The sequence below is a fragment of the Ipomoea nil genome, unplaced genomic scaffold (assembly GCF_001879475.1).
Source record: "Ipomoea nil cultivar Tokyo-kokei standard unplaced genomic scaffold, Asagao_1.1 scaffold1129, whole genome shotgun sequence".
Classification (NCBI taxonomy): Eukaryota; Viridiplantae; Streptophyta; class Magnoliopsida; order Solanales; family Convolvulaceae; genus Ipomoea; species Ipomoea nil.
In genome coordinates, this window is record NW_017617557.1 from 1,299,015 (window position 1) to 1,313,380 (window position 14,366).

General features: G+C 32.5%; 1 protein-coding gene and 1 long non-coding RNA gene across 4 annotated transcripts; both read left to right on the top strand.

The window, feature by feature from the left end:
• Positions 1–492: 492 nt before the first annotated feature.
• Positions 493–14,366, top strand: LOC109183530 (BAG-associated GRAM protein 1-like). 3 transcript variants are annotated; one of them, XM_019333629.1, is made up of 18 exons: positions 497–939; positions 2,880–2,930; positions 3,064–3,161; positions 4,947–5,022; positions 5,265–5,393; positions 5,508–5,554; positions 6,341–6,464; positions 6,606–6,722; positions 7,205–7,234; positions 7,359–7,458; positions 8,365–8,471; positions 8,728–8,871; positions 8,973–9,077; positions 9,301–9,447; positions 9,576–9,629; positions 10,920–10,983; positions 13,914–13,975; positions 14,059–14,366. In XM_019333629.1, exons 1-18 carry the CDS (start codon positions 757–759, stop codon positions 14,176–14,178), a joined length of 1,758 nt encoding a protein of 585 aa, XP_019189174.1. In that variant the 5' UTR covers positions 497–756; the 3' UTR covers positions 14,179–14,366. The 3 variants fall into 3 exon arrangements, with proteins under 3 accessions (XP_019189175.1, XP_019189174.1, XP_019189176.1); XM_019333631.1 differs by having other exon boundaries at positions 842–939; positions 2,861–2,930; XM_019333630.1 differs by lacking the exon at positions 6,606–6,722 and having other exon boundaries at positions 493–939.
• LOC109183532 lies at positions 10,351–10,603 on the top strand. The gene is made up of 2 exons (XR_002054567.1): positions 10,351–10,425; positions 10,535–10,603. It is a non-coding gene; the product is annotated as an uncharacterized LOC109183532 (long non-coding RNA).

Sequence of the window (14,366 nt, forward strand, 5' to 3'; positions counted from 1 at the left end):
GACAAGACCTTAGGGTAAAATTAATTGTTACCAATGATAAATATTGTAATACTTATAAATGAAAATGTAACACTTACACACCTAATTGTCTACAATCTAATCCATCTCACGGATCCTCGCCACAAGATTTTGCCTAAAAAAAAAATAATTACATTCGTGAAAAATACTTTAACTCTTCAATTTGCATTATGAAAAAGAAAAGAAAAAAGAAGATCCATATAACCATAATATTATTCTAAAGTCTAAACATTGTGTTGGCGTGTAAAATTTGTGCAATATGCAAAGAACAATCTTTCTATTCTAGGCGTTATAAATAAGACAAACAAACTATACTGGATGCCAAAATAACCCCTCCACAACCCGTTTATTCCTGTTGACCCACCGTAAGAACGCCTAGGTACCAAGGCTAAATCGGTCATTACACAGTCAACTAGGAGTATTTAATTCTCTACTGTGCGGAACCTTCGAAGACGTCCCGTCCCATTCAACCTCCTTCTTCTCCCTCCCTTCTTTGACCCAATTGTCTCTCTCCCTCACGCACTTCACACTCACTGCGTGTTTACTGTTCTCTCTCTCTCTCTCTCTCTCTCTCTCTCTCTTCTGTTTTTTAATATACAAAAATATGTATATATGTAACGGAATAAAGAATGTTCTTTCGTTTACTTTGATTCCGATATTGTTCGTTTTCATCTACGCTGACTTGCTGTTGATTTGCTGTGGTTCCGTTCAATTCACGCACGCGGCAAGGGACCGGAGATGACGACGGAGACGGCGTTGCTGGAATGCCTGGTGCCGTCGTGGTGGGAGGTGCAGGTCACCGTCGTCGCCGCGGCGTTCTTCGTCTTCGCGTATTGGTTGTTCACACTCGGCGAATACGCCGGTGTGGACGATCGTGGCTCCGCCGGGGACTCTGTCGACGTACTTGAAGATAAAGACGAGGTCAGTTTCCACTTCGCTTTCAATTATCCGTTTTAGCCGTATTCTTGTTAGGAAACAAAGTTTGTTTTTGCTCGGCAATTGATCGTTGAAATGGTTGTCATGCTTTAATTTCTGGTTAAGTCGATTTCAGAATCAGTTGGTTAGGTGATCAGGGGGGAGCGGAGTGGAAGTTTCTGAGAAATTGTATTGGTTTGGAACTGAAGAAAGTGGCCTTTCTGGTGATATAAAATTTGAGAAAAGTGAAGCCTGTTACTTTGTTATTGTGTACTGAAACTTAGGAGATGAATATAGAATGTTGAACTCTCTAAGAGATAACAATGAATAACAGTGTTGTAGTAATATGTTTTGTACAGTAGTTATTGACTTCAGTAATATCAATTTAATTTTCTCAACTTCTGTCGAGTTATGGTTCTGAATTTAAGTAAACTTTTCATGGTGGATGAGCAAGTTAGAAAAAGCTCTTCTCTCACAAGCATAAAACAAAGTCCATGAGATATGCAATTTCTACCACAAAGAAGGGGTTAGTTCTGTAATTTCTTCTGGTTGATCAGTGAAATGGTGGTAATGCTTTTTTTTTTTTTTTATTATTAATTTTTTTTTTTGAAAGGAGGTGGTAATGCTTTAGTTTAATTAAAAGTTGCTGTAGTATCATGTGGTTAGGTAATATTGTAATAAGGGGAGAACTGGGTGGAAATTGTTGTGAAATGTGTATTGGTTGGGAACTAAAAAAGTGGCCTTTCTGGTGATATGAAATTTGAGAAAAATTAAGACCTTACTCTTTTTTTTTTTTTTTCCAGAAATTTAGAAGATGAATATGGAATATCTAAAAATTGAAGCAATACTGATGAATAACAGTGTTGCATTTATGTTAGATTTTAAGTTTTATTGGTTTTTTAATACTCCCTCCGTCCCATTTTATATGTCTGATTCGGTTAATGAGGTTTGATTGAAGTTATTTTTAATCCAATTGTCATAATATTAAGTTTAGTATTTGTATATAAAATTTATATATTTAGAAACTACATTAAAAGTACTATTTGTTTTTGAAAACACAAAAAATTAAGTTTAAAAATAATTTAAAAATACTAAAGAAAATAAGCAAATAAGAAAGAGTTGGTTTGATCAATGAATAGTAAACATGACAGGTAAAATGCGACCGAGGGAGTAGCTAATAATAATATTATTATGTTATATAGAGTAGTTATTGACTTCAGAAATATCAACATTTGATTTTCTAAAGTTATATTGTGTTATGGTTTTAATTTGAAGAAAATTTTTATGGTGGATGAGCAAGTTTAGAAAAGGCTCCTCTCCTTGGAAAGCATAAAATCAATGTCCATGAGAATATGTAGTTTTGTGTTGAAAATACTTTTCCATTTTCTTATTCATAGAGAAAAAATAAGAACACTGGAGTAAAAAGAAAACTTAGAAAACTCAACCTTGATTTTGGACAGAGTATGATACTCCGTACATAATTGATCATTTGATTGTCATTTTATATTACAGTCTAATGGCTCTGATCATATGCCCTACAATTTCCTATTAAAAGATGATGCATAACATCAAGAGTTGTAGTTAGCTTTTGGTATGGAGCAGTTGGTTAATATTCAAGATATTAAATGAATCTCATGAGGTAATATCATTCCTCAAAATTTGTCAATTGTTAGCAGCAAGTAATCTTTTTAACTTAAGTTATTTGTTGATACCTTACCTTGTCATAGAGTTTGAAATAAGTCCATGATGGTTTATGTTTAGAAGTGGTGTAAATTGTGAGTGATATAATGTTTAATTGCTACTAGCTCGCACAGGTATGGTCCCTTGAGTAAATTGTGTGCCATAATATGATATTCAGATGGCTGGTCGATTAAAATTTTTCGTTACCATTTTTCATGAAGTAATTTTCCACTTGTTTGACATGCAGTCCTGCACTTATTTTGTAGATGGGCCGGTTAACAGGTGATTACCAAAGTAATTCTGCATATGTAATTAAGGTACCTTTCAAACTTTGATAATACTTTTATGCCTTCTTCTTTCATGCATGAATCTATGTACCAAGATAAATTTAATTTGATAATCTGTTAGAAATTCATTAATTGATTACTTTTAACATTGCTATGCACGAAGGTGGAACTGTTAGCTGCTAAAAATCTTGTTGCTGCTAATCTCAATGGCACATCAGATCCATACGCAATCATAACTTGTGGTACACAAAAGCGTTTCAGGTAAAATATTTAATGTTCAGATCTTAGTACAGATGGAGTAGTGCACTGCATAACCTAGAATTGAAACTATGTAGAAGACAACTAGTCACCTTTACTTCTGAGTCCTACTACAATTCTGATTATTTTTCTGTACATTACGACATAAAGAGTAAGCATGTGGAGAAGGTAATTTCAAGATCTACTAATGTTATCTATATGGAAAAATATTTAAGTATCTTCATTTATGTCAACTTAAGGATGTTAAGGTGTTCTATATTCTGGGACTCCAGTTTGAGAGTGTGATTCAATTAGAATGTAAATGAGCCTGCTTTTATTTGTTTGTTCTTACATTTGAAATATCCATGAATATTATATGAAAAGTCAATACTTTTTAAAATCCCTATAATAGCTGACAGTTAGCTTCTCAAAAGATTGTTTTGCAAGGCTTGCCCAAAGCATCTTCACTTTGCAGAAGTTGTATGAGCTTTGTGAAAGGAAAATTTTAAAGATTCCTTCCATCCTCTGAAATGAGAAGAAAATTATACTCATGGATAATGCATAAACTTTGTGGGGCTGATAGTTAATTTGTGGTGTACCAATTGGCTAGTCACACTAAGATATAGTTTTACCTGGTTTGCAAGTTCAAAGAGCAGCAAAAATAAATTAAATAAGGTTTAAACTCTTTTAGAGTTTTAGTGCGATGGGAAATTAATAGATGGGCAGATCAACATATGGGCCTCTTAAGCTTTGTCAATCCACATTGTCCACGTAATTTGGGGGTCAGTGTGTTTCAATGTATGTTGCATGTAGTAACAATAATCAGCTTGGTGCTCTGTTTTTTGGATAGTACATAACTTCTTAAAAAATCAGAATGTTGCACTTTTATGTTGATTGACATTTTAGGGTAGTATGATTCTCTTATTTTCATAATTTCCTCCTGCCACTTTACTGGTTTGTTAGGCATCTATATTTAGAAGGATGTGATAAACAGGTTATAAAAGTGTCACAGACTCACAGAATGATAGAGTATTATTTAACTGAATATATATGGCTTCTAGTTCTGTATTGCTTGGTGTTTTATTCTTTATAGGAATCATCTCTGGTAACTTTTTCTGCCCACTTAATGTTTATTAGTTATTAAACAAATATGTGTTAATATACATATGATGAGATCCCATGAGAATAGTGCCTAGTGTGAGAAATGAGAATAAATCTCAGTCACTGAAGATAGTAGTCGGATGACATCTATACTTAAATGAACATAGCTTTTATTACATTATTTAAGAGAAAAAGAACATCATTTTGGGAGAAAAGGCGTTGTTTTGGATAAAAAAAAAAACAGCATCATTTTGGGAAAACCTGTTAAACATATTCAGAAGGGTGGCATTTTGTAAATATGCAGATATTTTTTATTTATTTATTTTTTATTTTTTGCATTATGTTGGGGAAAATCAGCATTATTTTTGTTTTATTTTATTGTTTTGGAATAAATAGGCATGGTTTCTTTTACATGTATTATTTTAGGTTAAATACACGGTATAAACATGTATTATTTCAGTCAACTTGCATTGTTTTGGCCTAAATACGCATGAAAAGATTAGGAAGCCTAACCACGCATTATTTTGGGATAAATACGCATGGTTTATTAATTCAAACTTCTATTTATTTACATAAATGCCACCTCCTCTTTTTTGGCCTAAATCTCACTATTCATTGTTTTAGATGGATGGCCAAGATTCCCCAATTGTTGTATCAACTTTAGTTGTAAATATGTGTGCTTAATTGATGCTTTTGTTACTGCTGCAGTTCAATGGTTCCTGGTTCTAGAAATCCTTTGTGGGGAGAGGAATTTAACTTTTCTGTTGATGAACTTCCTGTCAAGGTATTTTCTGTTGTTGGTGTTGATCGACATAGTTGATTATCGTAACTGTCAAGTCCATTTCCTAATTTTTCAGATTTTTTATGTCCATGTCATGTACATGTTGCCCTGTGCATGCAACATAGATTCTAGTTTATCAAACTGAGCTTCATAAGAAATCTGCTTTATTTTTATTTTATTATTTATTGCAGTTTCTGTATTATGTTTTCAATATAAATCTTTATTGATTACTGAATTCATGGCAGATCAACGTGACGATATATGACTGGGATATAATTTGGAAAAGTGCAGTTCTTGGTTCAGTGACTGTTCTTGTTGAAAATGAAGGTCCTACTGGAGCCATATGGCATTCATTGGATAGCCCATCAGGGCAGGTAGCTGTTGTTTATTTATATTCAATGCTTTGGAATAATAATATATCTTGTCTTTAAAGGACGTGCAAAGATTTCTTTGTACTGGAATTGAATCATGTCTTATTTGTTTTCCAGGTATGTCTTCATATTGAAACAATAAAATCAAATATGAATTCTTTTAGGTAAGTCTATTGCTTTTGCTGTTTTTTTGTTGAGATATTTTTGGACAAGACTTGCCTGTTTAGCCATTCAGATGTCTGGTGCTGCCTGGTTTGTTGTATTGTATGTTTGGGGCGGTCTTATGTTTAGGCTCTTCTCCAGAATGGCTCACGGGATTGCTGCTTTTCTATCTATGGAATAGTCAAACTATTTGAAGATGATGTGAGTTTGGGTTTAAGGGAGAAAAACTAAAAAAGGCCATGTGGTAGGCAAACACTTACAATTTGTGTGCAACTTTTGAATAATAAATAGCAGATTAACCTTAGTTCTTATGAGGCTGGTTTCATTATCATATCTATATACAATAGAACAATTTATTTGGCTGTTAATTAATCTTTTGAATCTTGATATTTTGTTCTAATAGTTACTATCATGCATGTTGCAACTCTATAATATATTGATGTGCTGCCTTAAGTTATTCCTTTTTATGAAGTTATTTATCTCTATATTTTTCTTTTCTATCATCATACTTGTTATATTTGTACTTTTAAAAAATTTGTTGATTTGACTTGTAATTATGGCCATAGGAAGAATACTTATGAATGAAAATAACTAAGTGAAGTAACTGCTAAGCAACTGAGAAATTTGTATCCCTAGTTACCTACTAACTAATTGATTTGGGACTTCTTAATAAGCAATTGATTGCTGGATTTTGTAAGTTGAAATGTAACCATCAAAATTGAACCTAACCATTAAAAAATTAATGTTTATAAACAATTGGGTGATGATTTTTCTTTGTTCTTTTCTAGGGGTTTGAATGGCTTTGGTGGTCCTAATACTCGAAAGAGAGTTAATTTGGATAAACAAGGGCCCACAGTAGTTCACCAGAAACCAGGGCCACTGCAAACAATATTTGAACTTCCTGCTGATGAGGTAAATTATTTTTCTTGAATTTATTCATCTTCTTTTAAATTATGTCAATGTTTGTAATTGTAGGATTCGGATAAATACCTACTTGGAATTGCTAGTGTTTACTACAGTCTAGTTGCTCATCTAACTTGAGGGAGATTCCAGGTTGTTGAACATAGTTATTCTTGTGCACTTGAGAGATCTTTTTTGTACCATGGGCGCATGTATGTCTCCTCATGGCACATCTGCTTCCACTCTAATGTGTTCTCAAAGCAAATGAAGGTTGGCATCCTTCCCTATTGTACAATGGTTTGTGTTTCACTTTTGGAAAAAAAAAAATGTAAACAGTTCATATTACCTACTCTACAGCTTTTTATCTGAACACACCTGCAAGATCTTTTGAAAATTTTTGTTCTCTTCATCTTGATGGACTTTTAGGACATGGTTATGCCATTATGGATAGTTGAAATGTAGAGTACTAATACTGTAATGGGCAACATGAACAATAAATATTGAGCATAAGGAGCCTCTGTGTGTGCACGCGTGCGCAATGGAACCAAACATCATAGGACTGTAACGTTCTTTTACAATGTAAATAACTAGACAGTTGAAGGTTTTTAACTTTTATTCCTTTTCAGGAAGTGTGTTTCCTATACGTTCTTTATCATCATCTCAACATCTGGACCAACATTTTATGTAATAAGATTACCAATTTCTTCCCTGTTTCAAAATATACTAAATGTCTTTGTGTTTCTTGTTTTCAGGTAATCATTCCTTTTGGTGAAATAGATGAGGTATATATTTTCTTTCACACCTCATTATGATTGTGCCTGTTTGGTGTTAATTTGATATGAGTCTTTCTGTTGGTGGCTTCTGGACTGTTATTGTATTTCATCAATTCTTTATTTTGCATTCCAGATTAGGAGGAGTCAGCATGCATTCATTAACCCTGCCATCACAATAATTCTCCGTGTGGGTGCAGGTGGCCATGGTGTGCCACCTTTAGGAAACCCTGATGGTTAGTAATTCAAGTTACAAGAAATATTTTCTTTGCAACAGCTGCTTGCCTGTATTTCATTTTTCCATTGCATTTGCTGAAAAGGTCAACTTGCATTTATTTAATTCACATTACCTTCTTTTAACTGTTTGTTTCTACATCAGGTAAATTCCATGCCTATTTTTATTATCCTTACAAAAATTTGTTTTATGGAGTTCGATTTAGGATTTAGATTATATTTGCTCTCAATATCACAAGGTTCTAGAATATATTTCTTCTCCAAGATGTCTGATGATTACATTCCTCATCCCATTTCTGTATTGGGTCCTATTTATGCTCATATAGTTTGAAAACAAGGATAGCCTATCGAAAGAGAAATTATAAAATATGGTGTGCATTCAAGAATACTTACAAGGAAAATCACTGTCTTTTGATGGTTAATTAATGGTCTAACTGATCTATGTTTAATTCATCAATGCTTCAGTGACTACTGGCTATGTATTTGTTCCCTAACTTTTAGGGAATGGGAGAGTAAAATTAGTCAAATTTATTGGTGAATTATGAAATGACAACCCAAATATGTTCATTCTTAGTGTGAGCATATTTTATTACACAATGCACTGATTGAGCACAAGATACTATTTGTGCTAATTTTTGTTACACCGTGTTGAGTCAGGATGGAAACGTTCAGTCTTTTCATTTTGGTCCCTCTTTTATGTTATTTATTATCTGAGCTTATTTGATCATGATTACCTGTAAAGTGAAAGCAGTCAGCATGTAATTCATCATCTCAACTTGAAGTGGTGTTAGAGCTATAGTATTTTTATGGACCTATATAGAATTTTTAGATACTAATTTTAAGCTGATCCATGTTTATGTTTGTAAGGATGCCAAGGAATGAATCACTTGTCCTTCCTCTATTTTCAGGTAGGGTCAGGTATAAATTTGCTTCCTTTTGGAACAGAAACAATACACTGCGAGTTTTGCAACGTGCAGTAAAGAACTATCATGCAATGTTAGAAGCCGAGAAAAGGGTTTGTTTTCCAGATGTTGATTAGTCTTTCTGCATTATATGTATCCATAATTTACTTGGTCATGATTTTTAAAAAGTGGAACTAGGCTTTTCTTTTTGGATCTAATATTCTCATTTAACACTCCAGAGAAGAATAAAGCCATAATCCATATGGACTCAAAGCGTATATGTTGCTTTGTTGGTCAAGCTTTATCTACTTGGGTTACTAATATCAATGGAAAACTGTACTCATTTTTTCACCATCCACTTTTACACAGGAGAGGGAACAATCAGCATTACGTGCACATAGCAGCTCTATTAAGGGAGGTAATCAACTAGCTCAGAGTCCAGAGGAAAGTGTGCCAAAGGCAGATAAGTTCCAATCGTTCATTAAAGAGGAAGTGCTTTCTGGTATATATAATGTATGTCTTATATTCAAACTCATCCTTTCTTGGACATAAATCTATTGTTTAAATAACAAATAGTTTATTTATTTCTTCTGATAAATTATGAAAAATGTTAGGATATTTTCCCATCCACTGCTGAGGAATTCTTTAGAATACTGCTGAGTGATGGCTCAAATTTCACACAAGAATATCGTGCAGCACGAAAGGATTCCAATCTCACTGTAAGTTCCAAGATTGATGATAAAATGTACTTGAATATCTATTCATAAAATCATATGTGCTGGTCAGAAATTAGGCACTTAGTATACATTGGGAAGGTTGCATTATGTTCATTCCCATATTGTTTAGAAATTTATTCCCATATTGCTGAGTTTCTGAAGTAATGAAATGTAAACATGATACTAATATTTAAGGCTAGTCATATGGCTTTGTTTCTTTTTAAAGATGGGTCAGTGGCATTCTGCCACAGAGTATGATGGTCAAGTCAGAGAAATTAAATTCAGATCTCTTTGCACCAGCCCAATGTGTCCACCGGATACAGCCATGACAGAATATCAACATGCTGTTCTATCACCTGATAAAAAATGGCTGGTAAGTATTATTATCATAACCTTTCCATGAACAGCCGGTGCTGCTGTAATTTTTCTCATAATTCCACTTTGCATTTAGAAATTTCCCCCTTTTATTTTTCTTTTTTGATAATATTTTTACTATTCCAGGTGTTCGAGACTGTACAACAGGCACTTGATGTACCATTTGGATCCTACTTTGAGGTAGGCTAAGCTTGTATCTATCATGCTATGGGTTTCATATTGTTGTTCTCAAATTTGTGGATTTTTGCTCAAAACTACAACTGTTTTTATTTTTATTTTTATTTTTATCCTATGTTTGTGAACTCAAATTTGTGGATTTTGCTCAAAACTACAAATTTGTGGCCCTATGTTTTTATACTACTTGAAGTGTCTTTATGATAATTAGTTATGAGAGCCACACTGAAACATGTAGAATTGTCAATGATTATCTCTTTACAGGTTTTTTTCATCCATCTTGCATCTTTTGAACCAGGATATATAGCTTTAGAAGTTGATAGAAAAGTGGATATAGAAAATTTCACAATTTTCATTTGATTTCTGATTCCCCAAATATGATTGTGTTTTCTTGGTTCTCACATTTATTGGTAACCAGCTCTTTAGTATGGTGTATTGGCAAGATTCTTCTTGTTATATAGTTTTAAGATTGGGTTAGAGTCTCTCAATTAGGCTATAATGCACATAGGCCAAACTACACTAAAAGATTGAATCCAACCAATTAGCTAGTCTAACCCATGACCTTATAAATCTATATATTCTCTCTTATTTTTTCAATGTGGGACTCTTTAACACTTCTGAAATAGTATGCTAGTTGCAATCTACTGACTTGACATGAGTGAATTTACTTCTATGCTTCCTTTCTGTATTTATTTTTGGTAGAAACCTGGCCATACTTATGAAAAAAAAAAAAAAGAGAGACAATATAGAAGAGATACAAATCGTACTTCCCAGCAAGAATATATCCTGCCCCTTAACTAAAGTTGCTTCCTATTTCCTCATGCCCGTGGTGACTACTTTTGTTAGTTTTGTTGTTTTTCCGGGGCTCCGCCCTCCCTTATTTATTTTTTTTTTAAAAAAAAAAACTTAAGTTGATTCCTATTAATAATTTTCTGCATACATACCTTTGAAGAGAAGGTGTTATTTATAGTCCATAAAAATATTTTTTTTTTTAAAAAGGTAAGAACCAATCAAACATAAGTACTCAATCAAGGGTAGTTAATCGATCTTTAAATCCTTGATTTTAGCTCCTCAAGATCATGCAATTTGGATACCTTAGTTCCCTATCAGAACCTCATTTATTTTAACCAACCAACCCATGTATTCTGATTTTTGACCAATAGAGTTATTTTGAGTTGATTTTTCATAGTGTTGAATTGGATGTGTGAACTATATCTGAACTCTCTCTATGCAGAAATATTCTAATTTTTAGTGTGTTTATTCAACTTGATTGCTGAGTACATTTGCTTTCATCAGATTCATTGCAGGTGGTCTTTGGAAACAAATTCTGAATCCTCTTGCTCTATGGATATAAAAGTTGGTAAGTTTCCTCTATCCTACACTAGAAAGATTTTAGGGGTGTGTTTGGTTTATGGGTTTACACATTAGGAATGAGAATCAAAATCATAGTTAGTGTTTGGTTGACAACTTTTTACAACACAATTATGAGTTTTGATTACCCCTTCAATTAAAAATTTTATTATTTAATTAAAAAAAGGTATTATTCCATCTTACTGGTAATCTAACTTTTAAGTTTGGATTAGTACTTTTAGATTTTAGTTTTGATTTTTTTTTTTTTTCATATTGATGCTTTGGATGTCATTGTATTAGGATCAATTGCCTTGATTTTTTGTTTTCGTATTTTTAAAACATTTATTCCCATTATAGGGTCATATAACCAAACATCAATTCGGAAATCATTCTAATTCCACCATACTAAAGTGCAAAATACTTTCACCAAAAGACTAGGGGGTGTGTTTGGTTGATAGGTTTAGTTCTAAGGAATGAGTATCGAAGTGATTGCTATTGTTTGGTTGATAGATTTTTAGAACACTACTTTTCTCTCAAAAAAAAAAAAAAAAAAAAAAGAACACTACTATGGATTTCAAATACCCTCTTAATTGAAAAACTCATATCCAAATAAAATAGCAGTATCATCCCCTTTCATTCCCTTATTCCTTCTCATCTCATTTGATTAGTGCTTTTAGATTTTTATTTATTTTTTATTATTATTTTTTTTGTTCATATTGGTGTTTTGGATGTCATGATATTTAGAATCAATTGTCTTGATTTTGTGTTCTTGTATTTTTAAAATCTTTATTCCGATTGTTGAATCATACATAATCAAACATCATTATTGATAATCATTTCCATTCCACTCTACTACCAAACATGCAAAATACTTTCACTAAAACTCATTACCATTACCAAGTATTTGATACCCATTCCGATTCTGATTCCCATGTGCGAACCAAACACACCTTAGGTTGCCTCTTGTGTTTTAAGGTACTGCTATCTGTCAAACACCTAGGCTAATGAAATCCTTCGGTCAAAGTACCTATAAAGTCTCTGTACTATAGTGTTTTGTTCAATTTAGTATTTGTATCTTTATTCTGTTTCATTTAGTCCCTTTATTCATAGTTATCATGGCGTCGCCTAGGCGACGCCTTGGCGTCCTGTCGGTGGAGATAGGATGCCTGGAGGCTTCGCCTCGCCTGAAAATGGTGAGGCGAGCTCCGGCGTCGCCTTTGCATCCCAGACGGCGCCAAGGACGCCGATTCGGCATCCAAACCCATAAACCCTACCCATTTTTAACTTTATCTTTTTTAAAAAAAATGGTATGAGAAGAAGAAAGCCAACCCAGTTACCCACAGCCACCGCCGTCGCCGTCCCACTGCCGTGGGTCGTCATCGGTGCTTCTTTCTTCTCCCACCGCCGTCGTTGACTGCCATTCTTGATTTTTTTTCTTCCTTTTCCTTCTTTCTTTCTTCTTGGCTTCTTCGTTTAGACTTATTTACTTTATATTTACTTTATTACTCCTAGAAAGTTGTAGCCTTGAGAAAATGAATAGTTTTCTGCTTCTGTTTTGTAATGAAAGCTACTGCAGCTACAACTTCCTAGAATATAATAAATAAGGCTGCCTATTTCCACTGCCTATTTTCACATATATTATATATAATTCTTCCCAATATATATTCTCATATTATTATTATTATATTTATATAATATATATAATATATAAAATATGATGACAGTAATTGTTGTATAATATGAGAATATATATATATATATATATATATATATATATATATATATATATATATATATATATATATATATATATTACTCATCGCCTAGGCGACAAGGCGGTCGGGGAGCGCCGCGACTTAAAAGGGCGCCGTGATAACTATGCCTTTATTTTAAAAAGTAGTGAAATTAAGGATAATAATTAACAGTGTTAATATTACCGTTAGCTTAGTTTATGTGGCGCTGACATCATTGTTGCCACATCATGATATTTATATTATAACTCATATTAGAGTTAAATTCCATTTTTGGTTCTAGATTTATAGGTGATAATCTATTTTTAGTCCTTTTTCAAAACATCCATATTTGGTTCTAGTATTATTCTGGCATGATCATTTTTTGTCCTCCGTCAACAAAATTGTTAAAATATCGTTAAATAAAAGACAATTTCGATCAATAAAAATATTGTTAACCCGTTATATATATATATATATATATATATATATATATATATATATATATATATATATATATATATATATATATATATATATATATATATATATATATATATATTTTAATGTTTTTGAAAAACTTCATAATTGAAGACCTAAATGTCGTTGTATTTTACAAAATTTAAACGATTTTATTTATATAGGACAAAAAATAGTCATGCAACAATAATACTAAGACAAAAGATGGATGTTTTGAAAAAGGAGGACTAAAAGTGGATTATCGCATATTAATCTAGGTAGGACCAAAAATGGAATTAACTCATATTATTTTATAAATATTTAAAATTAATTATTTTTTCCACTAATATATTATTACATTAATATGTCCAAAAAAATAATTACAAACATACTAACATTAAGTGTTCAAATCTCATTAGGAACATGTGCTTGTAATTATTTATTTTGTATATACTAATTTAATATATTGGTGGTAATAAAATGCTAATTATAGACTTGCCCAACATTGTTAAAACTGCTAATTGAAATCTGTTCATATTGTTAAGTGACTGCCTGTTGAAATCTTCACTTCTACCTACTTTTTACCGGGTTTCTATTTTCTTCATTACATCCCTTCATCGCATTTTATCAGTATACCCCGTCTGTCCCTAAAATAGTTGCAAGTGTGATTTTGTTTTTTTTGTTTTTTTTTTTTTAATTCAATGAATAAGGAACTCTTTCTTGATATTTTCAAAACACTCAATTTTAACAGGTGCACATTTTAAGAAATGGTGTGTAATGCAGTCTAAAATTAAGGCTGGTGCAATTAATGAGGTATGTCTTGAATATGGTAAGCTGTTTCCTTCAAATATTTTGCAATTCTCAATCATTCTCCCTACCTTTTCTCACTTGTCCAGTATAAAAAGGAGGTGGAGCTAATGTTAGATGTTGCTCGTTCATATATTAATAAATCCAAAACTCCTGTCAATGAGAACGACAGTTTTGCGTCCGTGCCATCAGTTACCGAAGAGAGATAAGTTCTGAGTACATAGAGAGAGTTGCAGTCTGTTGTAATTTTTTTAATTGTTGTTGAATTTATGTGTTGTGTTCGTTACCCTATCTCCATATGGAGATAAGTGGTGCGCGGTGTAATTCTTGTGCCAGCAAACTGTACAATTTTGTGTTAAATTTTATTAAATAATAATTATATTAATGACTATAAGAA

Bases quoted from the DNA above. Each gene is read 5' to 3' on its own strand.
- LOC109183530 (XM_019333629.1), top strand. From the start codon at position 757: ATGACGACGGAGACGGCGTTGCTGGAATGCCTGGTGCCGTCGTGGTGG. The intron at 940-2,879 runs GTCAGTTTCCAC...CTTATTTTGTAG, and splicing joins TACTTGAAGATAAAGACGAG to ATGGGCCGGTTAACAGGTGA. The intron at 9,448-9,575 runs GTAAGTATTATT...TTACTATTCCAG, and splicing joins CACCTGATAAAAAATGGCTG to GTGTTCGAGACTGTACAACA.